This window comes from Salmo trutta, chromosome 21 (genome assembly GCF_901001165.1).
Source record: "Salmo trutta chromosome 21, fSalTru1.1, whole genome shotgun sequence".
Lineage (NCBI taxonomy): Eukaryota > Metazoa > Chordata > Actinopteri > Salmoniformes > Salmonidae > Salmo > Salmo trutta.
In genome coordinates, this window is record NC_042977.1 from 44,558,384 (window position 1) to 44,581,146 (window position 22,763).

The 22,763-nt window shown below is 41.6% G+C and overlaps 1 protein-coding gene across 1 annotated transcript; it reads left to right on the top strand.

Annotated features, from left to right (window-relative positions):
* The first annotated feature begins 3,889 nt into the window (after positions 1-3,889).
* On the top strand, positions 3,890-14,233 carry LOC115157539 (calreticulin). The gene is made up of 9 exons (XM_029705888.1): positions 3,890-4,104; positions 4,674-4,775; positions 5,638-5,841; positions 8,725-8,819; positions 8,922-9,131; positions 9,828-9,941; positions 11,884-12,027; positions 12,613-12,705; positions 12,982-14,233. Exons 1-9 carry the CDS (start codon positions 4,017-4,019, stop codon positions 13,174-13,176), a joined length of 1,245 nt encoding a protein of 414 aa, XP_029561748.1. The 5' UTR covers positions 3,890-4,016; the 3' UTR covers positions 13,177-14,233.
* The last annotated feature ends 8,530 nt before the right edge of the window (positions 14,234-22,763 follow it).

Consider the following 22,763-nt stretch of genomic DNA (forward strand, 5'->3'; position numbering starts at 1 on the left):
TGATTTGTGTGCCTTTCCAAATCATGTCCAATCAATTAAATTTACCACAGCTGGACTCCAATCAAGTCTCATCGCACGTGGTCTGAAGACTTATGTAAATAAGGTATTTCTGTTTAAAAACGAATTATGAATTAGCTAAAATGTCAAAAAAACTGTTTTCGCTTTGTCATTATGAGGTATTGTGTGTAGATTGATGAGGAAGAAAAATAATGTAATAATTTTTGGAATAAGGCTGTAATGTAACAAAATGTGGAAAAAGTCTGAGTACTTTCCGAATGCACATTTTACATATTGTGGTGGTTCATTTCTTTACTATCAAATGAGGAGAGACAAACTGATCACACAAGTCAGAGTAATACTTAAACTAAATCTTTAATCACTTATTAATAATAGTGCAGGTCAATACAATGCACACATATAAAGTGAATCGATTTGAGTGCTCTACGATAATGTTGGCTGGTCGACGATTCACGGTCAAATGATTCGTTGAGAGTGCCGAGACAAAAGTACAAAGATCTTTTATGGCCAAGATACACCCCTTTCAACCTACATGACGAACAACAGATACATAAAATGGGTCACAAGGTTAAGATTTGTATGAAAGATACCTATAATACATAGCAGACAGTATCTGCTGTGTCAACAGTTTTCATTGTGTAGACCAGAGTCTGTCCCTCCAACTCCAAACTGCAACCATCTGTCCCTGGTAATGTATAGAACAGAAACATTAACTCATGCTCTGGAATGGTTTTTAGGTTTTATCACCCAAAAGACATTGTAATTCTCCTGTCAGTGTTATCTCCCAGAGGCCCATCCTCAGTACAACACACACACAATAGTTAAGAATACTCTATTCTGTCGGATAAAACAACCATTTGATGCAATAAAAGTATTATAACATAATCTTGCAATTTTTCCTCTCACAGTATACATTTGACATTTTATTACCGAACAAAAATATAAACGTAACATGTAACAATTTCAACGATATTACTGAGTTACAGTTCATGTAAGGATATCAGTCAATTTAAATAGATAAATTAGGACTTAATCTATGGATTTCACATGACTGGGCAGGGGCTTACCCGTGGGTAGCCACTGGGAAGCCAGACCCAGACAATCAGAGTTTTTCCCTACAAAAGAGCTTTATTACAGACAGAAATACTCCTCAGTTTCATCAGCTGTCCGGGTGGCTGGTCTCAGACAAGTGAAGAAGCTGGATGTGGAGGTCCTGGGATGGCATGGTTATATGTGGTCTGCGGTTGTGAGGCCAGTTGGACATACTGCCAAATTCTCTAAAACAACGTTGGAGGCGGCTTATGGTAGAGAAATGAACATTCAATTCCCTGACTACAGCTCTGGTGAGGACCAACACTTTACATGTTGCCTTTATATTTTTGTTCAGTATACAGTACCAGTTAAAAGTTTGGACACACCTACTCATTCAAGGTTTCTTCTTTATTTTTACTTTTTTCTACATTGTAGAATAATAGTGAAGGTGTCAACACTATGAAATAGCACATATGGAATCATGTAGTAACTAAAAAAAGTGTTAAACAAATCAAAATATATTTTACATTTGAGATTCTTCAAAGTAGCCACCCTTTGCCTTGATGACGGCTTTGCACACGCTTGTTATTCTCTCAACCAGCCTCATGAGGTAGTCACCTGGAATGCATTTCAACTAACAGGTGTGCCTTGTTAAAAGTGAATTTGTGGAATTTATTTTATTTCTTAACCCTCCCGTTTTCTTTGGGTCAAAATGACCCCGCTCTTGTTATCGACCCTCCCGCTGTCCTCGGGTCATTGTGACCCGCCCTGTTGTTTAACGTGTTTGAGCCAATCAGTTGTGTTGTGACATGGTAGGGGTGGTAGGGGTGGTATACAGAAGATAGCCCTCTTTGGTAAAAGACCAAGTCCATATTATGTCAAGAACAGCTCAAATAATCAAAGAGAAACGACAATCCATCATTGCCTTAAGACATGAAGGTCAGTCAATCCGAAAAATTTCAAGAACTTTGAAAGTTTCTTCAAGTGCAGTCGCAAAAACCATCAAGCACTATGATGAAACTGGCTCTCATGAGGTCCGCCACAAGAAAGGAAGACTCTTGGCATTCTATCAACTAGCTTCATGAGGAGTTCCCACATATGCTGAGCACTTGTTGGCTTCTTTTCCTTTACTCTGCGGTCCAACTCATCCCAAACCATCAAATTGGTTTGAAGTCGGTTTATTGTAGAGGCCAGGTAATCTGATGCAGCACTCCGTCACTCTCCTTCTTGGTCAAATATCCCTTACACAGCCTGGAGGTGTGTTTTTGGTCATTGTCCTGTTGAAAAACAAATGATAGTCCCACTAAGCGCAAACCAGATGAGATGGCATTTTGCTGCAGAATGCTGTGGTAGCCATGCCTGTTAAGTGTGCCTTGAATTCTAAATAAATCACAGTGTCACCAGCAAAGCACCCCCACACCCTCACACCTCCTCCTCCATGCTTCACGGTGGGAACCACACATGCGGAGAGCATCTGTCCACCTACTCTGTGTCTCACAAAGACACGGTGGTTGGAACCAAAAATCTCAAATTTGGACTCATCAGACCAAAGGACAGATTTCCACCAGTCTCATGTACATTGCTCGTGTTTCTTGGCCCAAGCAAGTCTCTTCTTATTATTGGTGTCCTTTAATAGTGGTTTCTTTGCAGCAATTCGACCATGAGGGCCTGATTCGTGCAGTTTCCTCTGAACAGTGTTGAAATGTGTATGTTACTTTAACTCTGTGAAGCATTTATTTGGGCTGTAATCTGAGGTGCAGTTAATTGCCGATTTCTGAGGCTGGTAACTCTAATTAACTTGTCCTCTGCAGCAGAGGTAACCCTGGGTCTTCCTTTCCTGTGGCGGTCCTCATGAGAGCCAGTTTCATCACAGTGCTTGATGGTTTTTGCGACTGCACTTGAAAGAACTTTCAAAGTTCTAGACATTTTTCGGATTGACTGCCCTTCATGTCCTAAAGTAATGATGGACCTTCATTTCTGTTTACTTATTTTAGCTGTTCTTGACATAATATGGACTTTGCTTTTTACCAAATAGGGCAATCTTCTGTATACCACCCCTACCTTGTCACAACACAACTGATTGGCTCAAACGCATTAAGAAGGAAAGAAATTCCACATATAAACTTTTAGCAAGACACACCTGTTAATTGAAATGCATTCCAGGTGACTACCTTATGAGGCTGGTTGAGAGAATGCCAAGCGCGTGCAAAGCTGTCAAGGCAAAAATTGGCACTTTGAAGAATCTCAAATATAAAATATATTTGGATTTGTTTATTAACACTTTTTTGGTTACTACATGATTCCATATGTGTTATTTCATAGTGTTGATGTCTTCACTATTATACTACAATGTAAATTAATAGTAAAAATAAAGAAAACACCTGGAATGAGTAGGTGTCCAAACTTTTGACTGGTAATGTACATACATACATACATACATACATACATACATACATACATACATACATACATACATACAGTACCAGTCAAAAGTTTGGACACGCCTACTCATTCAAGTATTTTCTTTATGTTTTAGTATTTTATACATTGTAGAATAAGGCTCAACTTGACCATGAATCTGATTTTAAAAGTTAGGCAATGTTGTATTTGAGCTAACCTTAACCCTTTTCCTAAACTGCTACGTTAATTATCCTAACCTGCTGCATAAGTTATCCTAACCTGCTATGAAAAGTCAATTTTGACATAAACTCTGTACTATCAATTCAAAACAATTTACCACTGGTTCAGCGGAATTTAGCTCACCGGAAGAGGAATGACCGAGCGTGTGTTTCGTGGTCTCATCTGATTGGTTAAGGCTGATAGCGTTTGAACCAATGAGAGGAAGACATCTGTTCACTCGAGCAACTCCGAAAATTGCTTTCCTTTCCTTGTCATTCAATGAAATCACAAGACATTTCCTGGAAGAGTCTCTTTTGAGGACAACGTTTAAGCTTTAGGCGGTCAAAATGCAGGTCTTGGGATCATTCGCGATAATTCTGTCCATATTTTCTGTTCATTCTACCGTTTACTTCCAAGAACAATTCCTTGATGGAGGTAAGTTCGTTTTATTTCTGACGTTTCACCCTCGTCTAGAAACGTTAGCTAGCTAGCCTACTTACTCAGGCCATGCACGAGTTTCAAAGATGGACCTGGAAATGTGTTGTCACACTGCCTTCTCTTCAATTTAACTGTATACTGCAGATTTTGTTTCAAATTCATTGCTTTCATGTTAATGCTAGCTATATTGCTACATATTGAAAGAAAGTTAGCTTTGACAATGTAACATTAGCAGACTTAGTTAGCTAACGTTAACTACAGTCACGTTAGTTAAACTACACTGGTCAGCCAAATTCATGAGAACCATTTGTAACATTTGACTCACCATAGCTAATCATCAAGCCATTTTGTTTTTGTGTATGTCATCAGAGAAGTGGCTAGTGACACTTTTTTAAATGAAAACTGAAATGAATCTTTTTGCACCTATCAGATGGTGTCCAGACTGTAAAATTACTGTGTTTGAGATTAAGGCCGTATGCCATATTTTACACTGTAAGGCGATATCAGTGACTGGTCTTCATTTTTGATGATTCTGACTGTTCATTGGTTGGTGTATCTTTCTGCAGATGCCTGGAAGACTCGCTGGCTGGACTCTAAGCACAAGGCAGACTATGGAGAGTGGAAACTGACAGCTGGTAACTTCTATGGAGATGCTGAGAAGGACAAAGGTCAGTTTCCTTATTGCCTCCTGGGTCGCTGACCTTACTGGGTCAGTTCCTTATTGCCTCCTGGGTCGCTGACCTTACTGGGTCAGTTTCCTTATTGCCTCCTGGGTCGCTGACCTTACTGGGTCAGTTTCCTTATTGCCTCCTGGGTCGCTGACCTTACTGGGTCAGTTTCCTTATTGCCTCCTGGGTCGCTGACCTTACTGGGTCAGTTTCCTTATTGCCTCCTGGGTCGCTGACCTTACTGGGTCAGTTTCCTTATTGCCTCCTGGGTCGCTGACCTTACTGGGTCAGTTTCCTTATTGCCTCCTGGGTCGCTGACCTTACTGGGTCAGTTTCCTTATTGCCTCCTGGGTCGCTGACCTTACTGGGTCAGTTTCCTTATTGCCTCCTGGGTCGCTGACCTTACTGGGTCAGTTTCCTTATTGCCTCCTGGGTCGCTGACCTTACTGGGTCAGTTTCTTTATTGTCTCCTGGGTCGCTGACCTTACTGGGTCAGTTTCCTTATTGCCTCCTGGGTCGCTGACCTTACTGGGTCAGTTTCCTTATTGTCTCCTGGGTCGCTGACCTTACTGGGTCAGTTTCCTTATTGCCTCCTGGGTCAGTGCTGCCTACCAGGGTTGGGGTCAATTCAGGAAGTGAACTGAAATTCCTACACTGGTTATAGTTTTTCGGTTTACTTCCTGAATTGATGGAATTTACCACAATCCTGCTGTATGGCTGGGGTCTTGAACAAGTTTTTTGTTAACTGAGATACTGATAATGGGTGTATTGTGATTTGTGACTATGGTGTTGTCAGTCATGACTGTTATAAAGCGAGTATTCATCAGTGTTCACCATGCGTCACTCTGCACTGTGTCCCCAGGTCTACAGACCAGCCAGGACGCCCGTTTCTATGCCGCATCGGCCCGCTTCGAACCCTTCAGCAACGAGGGAAAGACTCTGGTGATCCAGTTCACTGTGAAACATGAGCAGAAAATTGACTGTGGCGGCGGTTATGTTAAGGTGTTCCCCTCCACCCTTGACCAGGCTGAGATGCACGGAGACTCCCAGTACTACATCATGTTCGGTAGGTACTCTGTCTGGTCTTATGGACAGTGCACTGGGGTGCATTCATTAGTGCACATCATGCAAAATGTTTGGCTACAATTTTCTAACATAAACAAGAGTTTTTATATTATACAAATATCAGGTAGGTCCCTTCCTGTCTTTGTTCCATTTGCTTCTGTTTGGTTAGTGAATACACACCTGAGTTTTTCCTAAATTGAACACATTGTGACATGACCGGGGAAAACTCTGGGTCCTTATTGTAGCCTATGAGTAGGTTTATTTCCTAGTCTAATGACGTGAGCAGGAACATCAGGACTGGTGTGTGTGTGTGTGTGTGTGTGTGACGATGACTCATTTATATTGAAAAGCTTCGTGGTGATTGGATGGAAGGTCTCTAGTAGAGGTCGACCGATTATGATTTTTCAACGCCGAGACTGATTTATTGGAGGCCCAAAAAAAAAGCTGATACCGATTAATCAGCCATGTTATGATTGTTATTATTTTGATATATATTTGTAATAATGACAAAAACAATACTGAATGAACACTTATTTTAACTTATGGCTCAAATCCCGTCAACGGGATCGATTTGACACCATCCGGTGAAATGGCAGAGCGCCAAATTCAAAAACCAATATTTAACTTTCATACATTCACAAGTGCAATACACCAAATTTAAAGCTGAACTTCTTGTTAATCTAGCCACAGTGTCAGATTTCAAAAAGGCTTTACGGCGAAAGCAAACAATGCTATTATGTGAGGACAGCACCCCATCAAACAACACAGACAATCATATTTCATCTCGCCAGGCGCGACACAAAACTCTGAAATAACAATATAATTCATGCTTTTGACGAGCTTCTTCTGTTGGCACTCCAATATGTCCCATAAACATCACAAATGGTCCTTTTTGTTCGATTTAATTCCGTCGTTATATATCCAAAATGTCCATTTGGCGTGTTTGATCCAGAAAAACACCGGTTTCAACTCGTGCAACATGACTACAAAATATCTCAAGTTAGCTGTAATCTTTGTCCAAACATTTCAAACAACTTTAGGTATTTTTTTTTAACGTAAATAATCAATAAAATTTAAGATGGAATAATCTGCGTTCAATTCCCGGAGGAAAACAAAGTGGAGTGTGCTTTTCAGGTCACGGGCCTCTATCAAACAGTACACTTCCCTCGAGTCTCGTTCTGAACAGGGCTACTTCTTCATTACACAAAGGAAAAACGTCAACCAATTTCTAAAGACTGTTGACATCCAGTGGAACCGATAGGAACTGCAAGCAACTGCCTTAGAATTATGGATTCTCAATGAAAACCCATTGAAAAGAGTGGATGGTTTGTCCTTGGGGTTTCACCTGCCAAATAAGTTCTGTTATACTCACAGACATCATTCAAACAGTTTTAGAAACCTTAGAGTGTTTTCTATCGAAATCTACCAATTATATGCATATCCTAGCTTCTGGAGCTGAGTAGCAGGCAGTTTACTTTGGGCACACTTTTCATCCGGACATGAAAATAGCGCCCTCAAGCCATAAGAAGTTAACTTAATATAATACATAAATAAAATCAATTTAGTCTCAAATAAATAATGAAACCTGTTCAATTTGGTTTAAATAATGCAAAAACGTAGTGTTGAAGAAAGTTAAAGTGCAATATGTGCAATGTTAATTTAAATTCCTTGCGCAGAACATATACTGTTACCGAATTAACATTTAAATAGCAAAACAGTAACTCAGTAATACAATAAATTACACTAGAAAGTCTTAGAAGAATTCTCACAGAAGAATACAACATTTTGTATTGCTGGTGGTTCAATATTCCCAGTTAAGAAGTTTTAGGTTGTAGTCGTTATAGGAATTATGACACCGACTATTTCTCAATATACCATTTGTATTTCATATACCTTTGACTATTGGATGTTCTAATAGTATTGCCACCCTAATCTCAGGAAGTCATAAACTCTTGAGTCATATGACCCTTGAACTCATAAACAGCGCTGTGCTTCAAGCATTGCTAAGAGCTGCTTGCAAATGCAGTAAAGTTTGAATGAATGCTTACTAGCCTGCTGCTGCCTACCACCACTCAATCAGACTGGTCTATCAAATATCTAATCATAGACTTAATTATAATAAACACAGAAATACGATTCTTTGGTCATTTTAATATGGTCAAATCCGGAAACGATCATTTCGAAAACAAAACGTTTATTCTTCCAGTGAAATACGGAACCGTTCCGTATTGTATCGAACGGGTGGCATCCCTAAGTCTAAATATTGCTGTTACATTGCACAACCTTTAATGTTATGTCATAATTATGTACAATTTTGGCAGATTAGTTCGCAACGAGCCAGGCGGCCCAAAAGTTGCATATACCCTGACTCTGCGTGCAATGAACGCAAGAGAAGTGACACAATTTCCCTAATTAATATTGCCTGCTAACATGAATTAAATTCAACTAAATATGCAAGTTTTAAAAAATATACTTCTGTGTGTTGACTTTAAGGCGTTGATGTTTATGGTTAGGTACATTCGTGCAACGATTGTGCTTTTTTTTTCTACAAATGCGCTTTTGTTAAATCGTCACCCGTTTGGCAAAGTAGGCTGTGATTCTATGATAAATTAACAGGCACTGCATTGATTATATGCAACGCAGGACACGCTAGTTGACCTAGTAATCTCATCAACCATGTGTAGTTTGTTTTTTAATAAGGTAAGTTTAATGCTAGCAACTTACCTTGGCTCCTTGCTGCACTCACGTAACAGGTGGTCAGCCTGCCATGCAGTTTCCTTGTGGAATGCAATGTAATCGGCGTCCAAAAATACCTTGAACTCGGCCAGTCAACCTCTAGTCTCTAGTGCTAATTTGATCATACTCTGTCCTGCGACCTGTACAGGCCCTGACATCTGTGGCTACAGCACCAAGAAGGTCCACGTTATCTTCAACTACAAGGGCAAGAATCACCTCATCAAGAAGGAAGTCAAGTGCAAGGTAAGGTGCTCACGTTTTGAGTTTTGTCCTCTGATTACCGTCTCACTCACTCTCTCACACACTCCTACTTTAACCTAAGCAATCTCTCTCCCCCCTCTTCAGGATGACGAGCTGACCCACCTGTACACGCTGATCCTGAACCCAAACCAGACCTACGAGGTGAAGATCGATAACGAGAAGGTTGAGTCAGGCACTCTGGAGGAGGACTGGGACTTCCTGCCGGCTAAGACCATCAAGGACCCCGAGGCCAAGAAGCCCGAGGACTGGGACGACCGCCCCAAGATGGACGATGCTGATGACACCAAGCCAGAGGTGTGCAACCGCTGTCTTTAAAGACCACGAGGCACCAAGCCTATTCAAATCAAGCTTTTATTTAAACTGCATTTAGATCATATGAAAACACTTTACTGTAAAATACACCCAGTAAAACAAAGTAGATGCCTCATTATTACTATAGTCAGTGCTTGACTTGGGCAGGAGCTGAGCGGAGTTTATTTTATTTAACTAGGAAAATCAGTTAAGAACAAATTCTTATTTTACAATGACGGCCTACCCCCTGGCCAAACCCGGATGACGCTGGGCCAATTGTGCACCGCCCTATGGGGACTCCGATCACAGCCGGTTGTGATACAGCCTGGAATCTAACTAGGGTCTGTAGTGACGCCTCTAGCACTGAGATGCAGTGCCTTGGACCGCTGCGCCACTCGGCAGGGGCTATTAGCAACACCACCTTGGATGTTTCACTGTTTGAGTTCCTGTTCCTCTGATAGACTAACTCAAAAGTATTGTGGAGCTCCTGCTCCTAAATATAAACTGTACCAGTGACCAAACAGAGTACCTACACCTATTTTCGTCCAAGTCATATAGTATTTATTGGTTTTACCATGATATAGTGAGGCTGACCTCAACGTGCCATAGCTCACAATATAGAAATCGCTTCCTGCTATGTGTCCAGGACTGGTCCAGTAAGCTATACTGTAGTAGTAAATTACTATTGTGTTTTTCCAGGACTGGGATGTGGCTGAGAACATCCCTGACCCTGATGCCAAGAAGCCTGATGACTGGGATGAGGACATGGATGGAGAGTGGGAGCCACCTGTGATCACCAACCCAGAGTACAAGGTGTGTTAAACTGGGCTGGGGCAGTGATCACACTATACCAGTGTTCCGTAACTCCAGTCTACAAGCCCAGCAGAAGTGTACCTAGTTCAACTAATCAAGGCTTGCTATAAGTAGTTTGAATCAGGTTTGTTAGTGTGGTTCTAGGACAAAAAAATGTGCAATGGATGGTACTCAAGGACATTAGTTGAGAAACACTGTATTAGCCTGGGGGGGATGTGTTATCAAACTGAACCAAGAGGAGTGTGTGTTCAGCTAATTTGTCAATGAGATGTGCTTAGCCAGAGTGGTATTCAAGACCGCAACGCTGTAGAAACATGTTATTCTTGAAAGGGAAGTTCTAGCAACATTTTTGCAACAGCTTTTGTTGCCATTCAGTTTTTGTGAAGTGGAATGGAGGAAGTTGTCCTGAAATAATGCCACACAATTTGGACCGTTTGTTGCAGAACTGGCCACCCTAACCATAAAGAAAAAATGCTTAAATCTGGCTAGGACTTAACCTTTGTGCAATTGGCACAAGTTGAGGAAGACTCTTTAGACATTATCACTCTGCATTGTTCTTAGCCCCAGGCTAGATGCATTGTTCTTAGCCCCAGGCTTAGATGCATTGTTCGTAGCCCCAGGCTTAGATGCATTGTTCGTAGCCCCAGGCCTAGATGCATTGTTCGTAGCCCCAGGCCTAGATGCATTGTTCGTAGCCCCAGGCCTAGATGCATTGTTCGTAGCCCCAGGGCTAGCTTAGTCTGTGTTCACACAAGCATTTTTTACACTGGGATAAGTATTCACATGTATTCCAAAGCCCTGGGATAACGGACAAGCGACCAACATTTTATTTAGCATTTTAGTCATTTGGTAGACACACTTATCCAGAGCAACTTACAGGAGCAATTAGGGTTAAGTGCCTTGCTCAAGGGCACATCAACATATTTTTCACCTAGTTGGCTCTGGGATTCGAACCAGCAACCTTTTCAGTTACTGGCCCAAAGCGCTTAACCACTAGACTACCTTTTATCTCTGACATGCGACCAATGTTACAAGACACTTAGTAATGCCATTTTCTCTTGCTTCTGGACCAGCATTTGATTTCCAACAGTGATGGTTTTTGCTGTCTGACCTCAAATGGTTTCACTTTTGCTATGCGATTTCGCCCCTGTGCAGAGATTAATCAAATCAAACTTTATTTGTCACAAGTGCCTGAATACAAAAAGTGTAGACTTTACCGTGAAATGCTTACTTACAAGCCATTAACCAACAATGCAGTTCAAGAAGAGTTAAGAAAATATTTGCAGTGAATGCTGTGCATGAACGAGAGCAACATTTCTGATCCAGGCCAAATCATGCAACAATATTGTTATCGTGGCTATATCCAATTAAATGTTGACATAAAAGCTATAAAAAGTGTTTGCTGCCCTTCCGGCAGTAGCTTTAGTTGGCTAAGTACAAAGACATTAGCCAACCTGCATGGCAACCATTTTTGTTAGGCATAGCAACCAGTTTTTGCACATATTACAGTATTTTGCTCAGATTGAAGGATGAAATGGTATAATTTTACCTATCAAATTAACATGCATATGTAAATTAAGTTTCAGTGCAGCTTTTGTGATTGGACAGTGAGCATGCTAGGCATTGTTCTTGACCCTCTTTCACACTGGCTATTTTGGCACCGTGTTTCTGGGGCTAACTCCGAAAAGTCGGCGCTAACCGTGCTCCAGAGCAGGGCCAACTAGCCCACTTCTAAAATGTGCAAGAGTGAACATTCGCTTAGCCCAAGGCTAAAATCTTCCTTAGCCCCGGGCTACAATCTTCCTTAGCCCCGGGCTACAATCTTCCTTAGCCTTGGGATAAAATCTTCCTTAGCCCTGGGCTAAGGTGCAGGGAGAATGCGCCTAAGGCTTTTAAAAACAATGGCTAAGACTAAAGCAACAACCATGTGTTGTGTCTGCAGGGAGAGTGGAAGCCCAAGCAGATTGACAACCCTAACTACAAAGGAGCCTGGGTCCATCCTGAGATCGATAACCCAGAGTACGCCGCTGACTCTACCATCTACAAGTTTGATGACATCAGTGTCCTGGGCCTGGATCTGTGGCAGGTGAGACTGGACACCACAGAATTTTAAATATAACATTATACATAGATGCTACATATTTCTAACATGATTTATTTAATAAAATGTATGCATTTTAATGGTGGACACCTGTGAAACTCATATTTTTACCCTAAAGTTTTATCTAACCATGTGACCTTGCCATGAAACTCCTGAGGGGTCTACTACTAAGGGTCTTCCAAGCTAGCTGACTTCAGTTCACTTACTACAATGCAGGGTCAACGAGCTGGCCAGCCAACGTGCCTAAATATATTAAAAGATGAGCTTGAAATGGGAATGATCTAGCGGACTCGACAATCAAAAACTCATATTGAAGTTTAGCTTTTATTAATGAACCTGAAGATTAGTGGTTATTTTCTGATTGTTTATCAATGTTGGCTGGCTAACTCCACTGAAGCTGGTTAGCTTTAGAAGACCCTGAGTAGTTCTCGCTTCCATTGTACTATACCCCTATGGCCTTATGACTATCTACAGTAATGCTAATTCTAGGGCCTTTTCCTGGTCACGTGAAAAGAATAGCCTTTTTAAATCAATGTAGATAAGACACCAACATCATGAGTTTCTTTTCAGGTGAAATCTGGCACAATCTTTGACAACTTCCTGGTCTCAGACGATGTGAAGGAAGCAGAGAAGTTTGGAGCTGAGACATGGGGTGTTACTAAGGTATGTAATAACTATACTGTGTTTAACTGGCAGGTCCTCTCTATTCTCCTATGAGTGTTTTACCTATTTGTCACTCACAGGTGTATTGTACATTCCCAATATTAACACGCCCGTTTCAATTCATCAACCAATCAATTCCTTGGTTTGTTGAATCGGGTGTCCTAGTGCTGGGCTTGAGCAGAAATGGTGAACATGCCACCTACCATAATAAGGCTTCCAGTTCACTGTCAATACCTGTCCATCTACTGTTACCACCCCTCTTTATACCTGTCACAGGAGCCAGAGAAGAAAATGAAACAGGAGGAAGATGACAAGAAACGTAAAGAGGAGGATGAGAAAAACAAAGAACAAGCAACTGAGGCAGAAGAGGAAGGTGAGGAAGAGGAAGGGGAGGATGAGGAGGAGGATGAGGAGGAGACGCCAGAGGAAGGAACTGAGGAAGAGGAGGCTCCAGGGAAAGATGAGCTATAGGCTAGCCTGGACACGAGTGTCTGGCTGAATCCCAATTCAACCCCTAGCCACTACATCCTAGTGTCTGGTGTAGATCTGAGAGATTTGGGAAGGATGTCCACAATTTGGCTACAATTCCAACAGAGGGCAAGATGGATCTGCCAATTATCCAATCCTCTGAGATCTACACAAGTACCTATGGGGTAGGAGCTAGGGGTTGATTTAGGGTGTGTGTCCCACTCTGGCTCTACTAACCAGGGAGTTATCATGGCTGCTATGCATCCATCCCCTGAGAAGCCAATGGGTCCATTGAGAGTTACAAGCTTTACTGAAGTGTGTATCCCAAATGGCACCCTATCTCTGATAGTGCACTTTTGACCAGGGCCCCTGGTTAAAAGTAGTGCATATATATTAATTAGGTGATAGGGTGCCATTTGGGATACAGATTTGGTGATATTGGACTTAGTGATTCACACATCAGCTTGTATGTTTTTAGGTGATTTTTGTTTCCCTTATCAGATATGACATTCGTAGGTCCTCCCAATCCAGTATGTCATGCTTAATTGTGTAGTATGTTCAGTGTCTTTATGTCCAACAGCAGTCCATTTACTTTTGTACCGTATAACATTGCTATATTCCCCTTGTCATCTGCTCTGCCATTTTATTCCCGAATCAACTTAACACACCAAGATGTTCTCCGCTCTGAAGTGATCCACAAAGTCACTGGTTGTCATCGTTTGGAAATAAATTGATTCTTGTACCACTGAATGTTTGTAAAGTGTAACAGATTTCTCAACATGCCTTCTCATAGACCTGGCACTTTGTCATTCAGATCAGCTCATTGTTATTCTACTGTGTTCTCATTACATCAATTTGTTTCGCACTGAATTTTCCTCACTGTTTGTTTGTCTTTACTGTTTGTTTCCATACGTCTTCAATGAGATTACTTGCTTGGCCATTAAAACAGTTGTTGGGTTCTCTGTGTTTTGATGAATATTGTGAAAGATTAGTAATTTATAAATTGTCCCTCCTGTTCAATGCTGTGACTGTCAAATACAGTTTAAGTTTCTGCTTTGAATTTGAAATATTTATTTGCAAACATTCCTTTCCCCCCCCCCTTTTAAAGTATGGTGATTGTTCATGATCGTCAAATGGCATTCCATCCTAACAATGCCAAGGGTCTGTTGGACACCAAACATATAATTGCTGTCATGTCAACCCCATGTTGTACAGCAATGTCACCTAGGAATGCACACTTGTCTTATAACAATGTTATTCATACCAAAGTTTTATTAAAATTAATTTGAGGTCTTATCATTGACCCCCTACATATTCTACTGAAAATATTGTTTGATATTAGACACAGTAGGAAAAATAATCTGAGAAGGGTTTGACTCATGATCAACCAATTAGATTAATTTAAAAATACAAAAAATAATTAAACCATTTTGCCACGTGGGTGACAACAATGAATAACACTGGAGAGTTTTATCGCTTTGGTGCAATTTTTACAAAACTCTAAACTGATCACACGGGCAGTTTCAAAACTCTCAGAACATTTTCAATTGACTAAGTACAACACACGTAGTCACTTTTTCACATTGCAATACATGTTCGTATAAAGTATTTGCCTTTCACAATGCAACGCTCACATTACTTTTGATAGGATTCTCTTTTGTTAATATAGATGTTACTATTAATCTGACTGCTCCTAATTGATCACTTAAACATTTGGTAAACCTATAGATTTACATATCTGGTTTGTCTCCTACAGATTTTGAGAACTACATAATGAAAATGTATGTAAAGTAGAAACAAAAAGTATGGTGTATATACTTGAATCTACTATGATGACTATGATTTTACTTCACAATACATTTTTTTTAATCTAATATTGACTATGTAACAAATCCAATATTTATTGGTCGCGTACACAGATATGCCGATGTTACAGCAGGTGCAGCGACATTCTTGTGTTTGTGCAGTAATACAGTGCAGTAATACAATACCAGTACACAAATAAGAAATAAAAGTCAAAAACAAAGAAATGCATCCCCTATACAGTAAACATGTATCCAAAATGAAGTTGCTAAAACTGCATTGGCTAATACAGAACTGTAATACCGTAATATATTTACGTTGCAGATGCTTTTATTGAAAGTGAAAATAGTCCACATATTTTGGTATTAATCGAACCCACAACTCTGGTGCTGCTAGTGCCACGCTCTTACAGTATCAAATGTATTTATGTAGCCCTTCTTACATCAGCTGATATATCAAAGTGCTGTACAGAAACCCAGCCTAAAACCCCAAACAGCAAGCAATGCAGGTGTAGAAGCACGGTGGCTAGGAAAAACTCCCTAGAAAGGCCAAAACCTAGGAAGAAACCTAGAGAGGAACCAGGCTATGAGGGGTGGCCAGTCCTCTTCTGGCTGTGCCGGGTGGAGATTAAAACAGAACATGGCCAAGATGTTCAAATGTTCATAATATGTATGAACTGAGCCACGTACAGGACCACTACAATACATACGTACAATAAAATACTTGATTACAATACATGTGGAAGATGTATGATCGCCACCCCCATGAGCGAACCAGCCTCCTTCAGGCCATGGATGATATGGGGGGTGATAAGTGGCAGTTTTAAGCCTCGTGAAGTTACTGATACCTCTCACCAAGCCACCTAATGTCTTCCTAGCGCCATAAAATACTGCCCTTGAATTAACATGGACTGTCTAAGGCGTCATGCTGCTGACGCGTTTACGTCATGTTCGTGTCACGTGACACGAACACGTCATGTAGACGTGGCGTTCTAGTCATCTTATGTGTTACTGATTTATGTGTTAGTTTATTATGACAGATCTTACCATGAATGCCTTAAAAACATCTACATATGTTACGCGTCACATGTTAGTTTAAGTGTCTGTTTAGTTTATTATTAAAGATCTCAACATGAACGGCTTACAAACAACAACATGTACATGATTTTGTAAAAAAAAATGTTTTCCATTGCCAGAGTAATCTAATCAATGAAATTAGTTGATTATGCTAAAATAGGCATATCACCTCAATCACCTCAAAAATGATTAGGCTAGTTGATATCGTAGCCAGCCACCATTACTGTGTAGATTACCATTACTTTCTCACATCAGTACAGACACAATGGCTTCTTTGTTGGAGGTAGCCCTATTCAGAAATAAGAGGAAGCCTAGGTCTCTAGTGGCGCATTCAAAACAACTCGGAATTCGGCAATCTCTGACTTCCGACTTCAGATAACTGAGCTCAGAATGGGAAAAATTGTTCCGAACCGCCATCCAACTCGGAATTCCAATTCAGAAACTCGGACTTCTTTCTCTGACCTGAAAATCACTAATGACATGATTTGACCTAGTTTTTTTCCAAGAGTTCCCAGTTTAACAGACACAATCACTGTCACCATGTAATCCTTAGGCTATACATTTCTGTGATGTCTTATGGTTAAAAACAGGACCTGAATTGAGGGGGTATGTGAGGATTTAGGCCTAAACCTTGTTATCTTCTTGCGGATCTGTGGGACTCTAGTGTCCCATTTCTACAACTTCCGGTGAAATTGCAGAGTGCCAAATTCAAATTAAATTACTATAAATATTAAACTTTCATGAAATCACAAGTGCAATACATCAAAATAAAGCTTAACTTGTTGTTAATCCAGCCGCCATGTCGATAAACTCCTTCTTTATATCCATAAAAACTCAGTTTAGCTGGCGCGCTTCAGTCAATAATCCACTCGGTTTCCCTCCTTCAAAATGCATACAAAATGAATCCCAAACGTTACCAATAAACTTATCCAAACAAGTCAATCAATGTTTATAATCAAACCTTAGGTACCCTAATACGCAAATAAACAATACAATTTAAGACGGAGAATCGTTATTGTCTTTACCGGAGAAAAATACCAAAGAACATGCTCTCATTCACGTGCTTGGAAACACTACAGCCAAAATGGGAGCCACCTAGAAAAACTACAATTTCTGGCTCATTTTTCCAAAAACCAGCCTGAAACTCTTTCTAAAGACTGTTGACATCTAGTGGAAGCACTAGGAACTGCAACCGGGCACAATTTTGCCCTATTATAAAAGTGCAAGTTATTGAAATCAGTGGTAGGATGATTTTATTTTTTTGGGATGGTTTGTCCTCGGGGTTTCGCCGGACATTTCAGTTCTGTTATACTCCCAGACATTATTTTAACGGTTTTAGAAACTTTAGAGTGTTTTCTATCCAAATCTACCAATTATATGCATATCCTAGCTTCTGCGCTTGAGTAGCAGGCAGTTTACTTTGGGCACGCTTTTCATCTGGACGTCAAAATACCGCCCCCTATCCCAAAGAAGTTTTAAAGAGATGGGCAAAAAACATATGCTACCTCTTGTTTGTTTAACCTTAGAAAAAATAATGGTCCAGATTATATAAAGTGATCTAGGCTATAACAATAATTACGATTATTTCCGTAGTCTACAAGCCTATCAAAGGTATTGCTCAGCCTCAACATCACAGGAAAATGCGGTTGGTTTATTAAATGCTTTGCAATTTAGAATATTAGTGGTAACCTATGCCTACCGCAAAAGACCCCCCCAAAAATATATAGAATCGTATGGGTCTATGCAAAGACTATACAGCTTAACAGATACTTTTTTATTCAGGATAATCGCATTGAATCAAATTAAATCACATTGTAATTGTCACATGCGCCGAATACAACAGATGTAGACCTGACAGGGAAATTCTTACTTACAAGCCCTTAACCAACAATGCAGTTTTAAGAAAAAAAAGTGTTGAAAGTATTTACTAAAATAAACTGAAGTTAAAAATGTTTTTACAATAAAATAACAGTAGCGAGGCTATATAGAGGGGGTACCGGCACAGAGTCAATGTGCGGGGGCACCGGTTAGTCAAGGTCATTGAGGTAATGTACATGTATGTTATATGTTGTGTTGTATATGTACAACATATATGTTGTACCTCGTTCCCTTCTTCAGTGAAAATAAGTTATGCATCCCCCATTCAATTCAGTTCGAGTGTGAATGTGTAGGCCTAGAGACAGTGGATAAATAAATCCATAGCTCCAGCACACAGTGGCATGTAGGGGTAGTGTATTACAATGTAAAATATGTATATATCCTATAGCCCCATGTGTGTATATTTTCATTTACAATTTAATTCATCCATGAAATAAATAAATTATTGTACACAAGTCTACTCCCCTATCGACATAGTAAAAAATATTGTCTATGTGCTTTCTACAATACATTATCAACTCGTTATCAACAAAAAGTAATGATTTTCTGTCACGTGTGCTCCCTCTCCGGCCTCTAGGTCACCAGGCTGTTCGTTTATGGCGCACACCTGTCACCAGCATTACACCAGCATTACACTCACCTGGACTCCATCACCTCCTTGATTACCTGTCCTTTATATGTCACTCCCTTTGGTTTCTTCCCCAGTCGTCATTGTTCCTGTATTTGTTCCTGTCATGTTGGTACCCTGTTTGTGTTTCTTGTTTTTTTTCCATTTATTTATTAAATGTATACACTACCTGAACTTGCTTCCCGACTCTCAGTGTACTCATTACATTTTCAAATAAACCAAATTTGCCTTATGTGTGTATATATTTTCATTTATAATTGAATTCATCCATGAAATAAATAATACTAGCACATCAAATTACGTTATTACTATACACTAGTCTACTCCCCTATCGACACAGAAAAAAATATTGCCTATGTGCTTTCGAAAATACGTGTCACGATCGTCGTAATGAGCGGACCAAGGCGCAGCGTGAGTATAGTTCCACATATTTTTAATCACCGTGAAACAAACAAAACAATAAAAAACAACGAAATGTGAAGTCGTGACGTGCACACAGGCAACTAAACACAAACAATATCCCACAAAACACAGGTGGGGAAATGGCAACCTAAATATGATCCCCAATCAGAGGCAATGATAAACAGCTGCCTCTAATTGGGAACCATATTAGCACCAACATAGAAATAGACATACTAGATCACCCCCAGTCACGCCCTGACCTAAACACCACAGAGAACCAAGGGCTCTCTATGGTCAGGGCGTGACAGTACCCCCCCCAAAGGTGGGGACTCTGGCCGCAAAACCTGAAACTAAATGGGGAGGGTAGGGGGGGTGATTAGTGTCGGTGGCGGCTCCGGTGCAGGTCGTAGCCCCCGCCCAGACCCCGGATCCGGCCATCGCGCTGGGCTGAACGCCGTGCCTGGACTGGGCATCGGCACAAAGGAAGACTCCGGCCATGGAGCTGGGTTGGACGCCGTGCCTGGACTGGGCACTGGCGCAAAGGAGGACTCCGGCCCTGGAGCTGGGTTGGACGCCGTGCCTGGACTGGGCACTGGCGCAGAGGAAGGCTCCGGCCCTGGAGCTGGACTGGACGCCGTACCGGGATAGGGCATCGGTGCAGAGGAAGGCTCCCGCCCTGGAGCTGGACTGGACGCCGTGCCTGGACTGGGCATCGGCGCAGAGGAAGGCTCCGGCCTTGGAGCTGGACTGGACACCATGCCTGGAAGCTCTGGACCGTTGACCGTCGCTGGAGGTTCCGGACCGTTGACCGTCGCTGGAGGTTCCGGACCGTTGACCGTCGCAGGAGGTTCCGGACCGTTGACCGTCGCTGGAGGTTCCGGACCGTGGACCGTCCCAGGAGGTTCCGGACCGTGGACCGTCCCAGGAGGTTCCGGACCGTGGACCGTCGCAGGAGGTTCCGGACCGTGGACCATCGCCGGAAGCTCTGGACTGGGAAACGTCGCCGGAAGCTCTGGACTGGGAAATGTCGCCGGAAGCTCTGGACTGGGAAACGTCGCCGGAAGCTCTGGACTGTGAATGCGCACTGGAGGCCTAGTGCGTGGAGCCGGTACAGATGGCACCGGACTGGTGACACGCACTTCAGGACGAGTGCGAGGAGCAGGCACAGGATGTACTGGACTGGGGACACGCACTTCAGACCGAGTGCGAGGAGCAGGCACAGGATGTACTGGACTGGGGACACGCACTTCAGGGCGAGTGCGAGGAGTAGGCACAGGACGTACCGGACTGGGGAGGCGCATTGGAGGCCTGATGCGTGGAGCCGGCATAGGTGGCCCCGGACTGGTGACACGCACTTCAGGACGAGTGCGAGGAGCAGGCACAGGACGTACCAGACTGGGGACACGCACTTCAGGGCGAGTGCGAGGAGGAGACACAGGATGTGCCGGACTGGGGAGGCGCACTGGAGGGCAGATGCGTGGAGCCGACACAGGTTTCACCAGACTGCTAACCGGATCTTCTGGTCGAATGTTGAACAGAACACACTTGCACATCTCTCTCTCTCTCCCAACTTCTCCATTGCCTCCCCGACAGTCTCTGGCTCTTTCCGCGGCTCAGCTGCCAGCTCCATGTGCCCCCCCCCCCCAAAAAAAAAATCTTGGGGTTTCTGTGGCCGTGGTCTGACGACACACTCCTCCAGAGTTTGCCATTCGGGCTCTAGCACTCTCCTCGGGCTCTCTATGGTCAGGGCGTGACAATACATTGAAAGAATACAACTCGTTATAGACAAAAAGTTATTATTTTCAAATCAACCAAATTTGCCTTAGCAACACAGTAGGGCTAAATATTTCCTAGTGATATCACAACTTAAATATAACCTGCTTACTCCTCAGTCAGATCAAGGACATCTTGGTCATTTTTTTCATCGTCTCTAAGGAAACTATCTTGGCCAGACACTCTCGAAAATCGAGTGCACGGACACCCTGGGAAAGCCTATGAACTCCTCTATTCGACTGAAAGCAACGAACACAACTCTAATTGGTTGTCTGATGTAGGCTACTGGGAACTGGTAACAACACAGTCTGTGATTGGCTAACAATATTTAGATCTGTTTCCCTCGAGATAAGACAACATACCATGCCATGAGTTGTTGAGGGAAAGACAGATTACCTATAGATTGGACATAATCTTTTCTAGGCCATTAGCGATAACAGGAAATACACAAGCCGTAGCTCAAGGTGGCTACTTTGGCATGTCGTCTTGCAGAGGAAAAACGGTAAGTTTCTAACATTTATGGTTTAAAACATTTAAATATAAACTATGCACCCTACGACTATCATTAACATGCAGGCGTCACGCAGATGTTAGTAAGGCATTGGTATCATGTCATGTCAGTCAGATGTTCAGTGGTCGGCGACAGCCACACGGTGGTGCAGTTGTCTAGGCTTAATTCTGGCACTTATCATCCCCCACAGATGAGCCATGCAATGATTTACATCCAGACCTACAGTAAATTAGGCTTGAATTCGCCATGCCAAAAGTTTTTCCCTAGGTTCATGAACAATGAGGATATTTACTGCGATTTCGCATTGTGATTACATTGTGAAAGATGTCTTCAATCATCACACCTTTGATCACACATGGGATGGAAATTATAGACATTTGATATTCAGTCAATTTTAATGGGTACTGCAAGTGTGTTGTCTAATGTGAAACACTGTAATGTACTGTAGTTTACAGTTTCCATTCAAAGGGCAATTTTGAAACACGTATCGTAAATGTTTTGCTATTGTATGAACTGGTTGTTAAACTCAATTGAGAAGATATCATTATTTAGTTTTTTTCTGATTAAACCAATGAGTACCAAACCAGTACTCATTATATTTCACAGTAAACGTATATTTTGGATCAATGGTTGTGTGGTGAAAGATGCCTACAAACAAAATGAATGCACAATGAAAGGCACAATATGTATGACTAGCTGCGTTACAAGTGTTACCAGTTTGTAGTTTTGTACTACTAAAATTCACCACCTACTTGTGATAATAGTACCAAAGATATACAAAAAAATAACGGTAATAAAGACAGACAATAAATTTGAAAAACAGTGCGCCTGTTGAATAATGAGCACAGTAAGTTAGCAAAATGCCTCGGCAATAAGTGATCCAACTTGAGTGTTTATTCCCAGTTATTGAATGTCTGTGTTCTATAATGACCATAATTTCTTTGCCAACATATTCTTTCATAAAAGTTATAAGAATGGAAAATCAAATCAAAGTTTATTTGTCACGTGCGCCGAATACAACAGGTGCAGAACTTACAGTGAAATGTTTACTTACAGGCTCTAACCAATAGTGCAAAAAAGGTATTAGGTGAACAATAGGTAGGTAAAGAAATAAAACAACAGTAAAAATACAGGCTATATACAGTAGCGAGGCTATAAAAGTAGCGAGGCTATATACAGACACCAGTTAGTCAGGCTGATTGAGGTAGTATGTACATGTAGATATGGTTAAAGTGACTATGCATATATGAGGAACAGAGAGTAGCAGCAGCATAAAAGAGGGGTTGGGGGGGGGGGGGCACACAATGCAAATAGTCCGGGTAGCCATTTGATTACCTGTTCAGGAGTCTTATGGCTCGGGGATAAAAACTGTTGAGAAGCCTTTTTGTCCTAGACTTGGCACTGAATAGAAAAGGGTGAACAATGGAAAAGGGTGTAGCTAGTTCTATTCTATTGTATTCTTTCATTCGGTGTTACTGAAAATAGCACGTTTTCCCTCCCCGTGCATCCATGTTCCTCC

Coding starts and splice junctions, on each gene's coding strand:
- LOC115157539 (XM_029705888.1), top strand. CDS start 4,017: ATGCAGGTCTTGGGATCATTCGCGATAATTCTGTCCATATTTTCTGTT. Junction 4,776..5,637: donor AGATGCTGAGAAGGACAAAG/GTCAGTTTCCTT, acceptor CTGTGTCCCCAG/GTCTACAGACCAGCCAGGAC. Junction 12,706..12,981: donor AGACATGGGGTGTTACTAAG/GTATGTAATAAC, acceptor TACCTGTCACAG/GAGCCAGAGAAGAAAATGAA.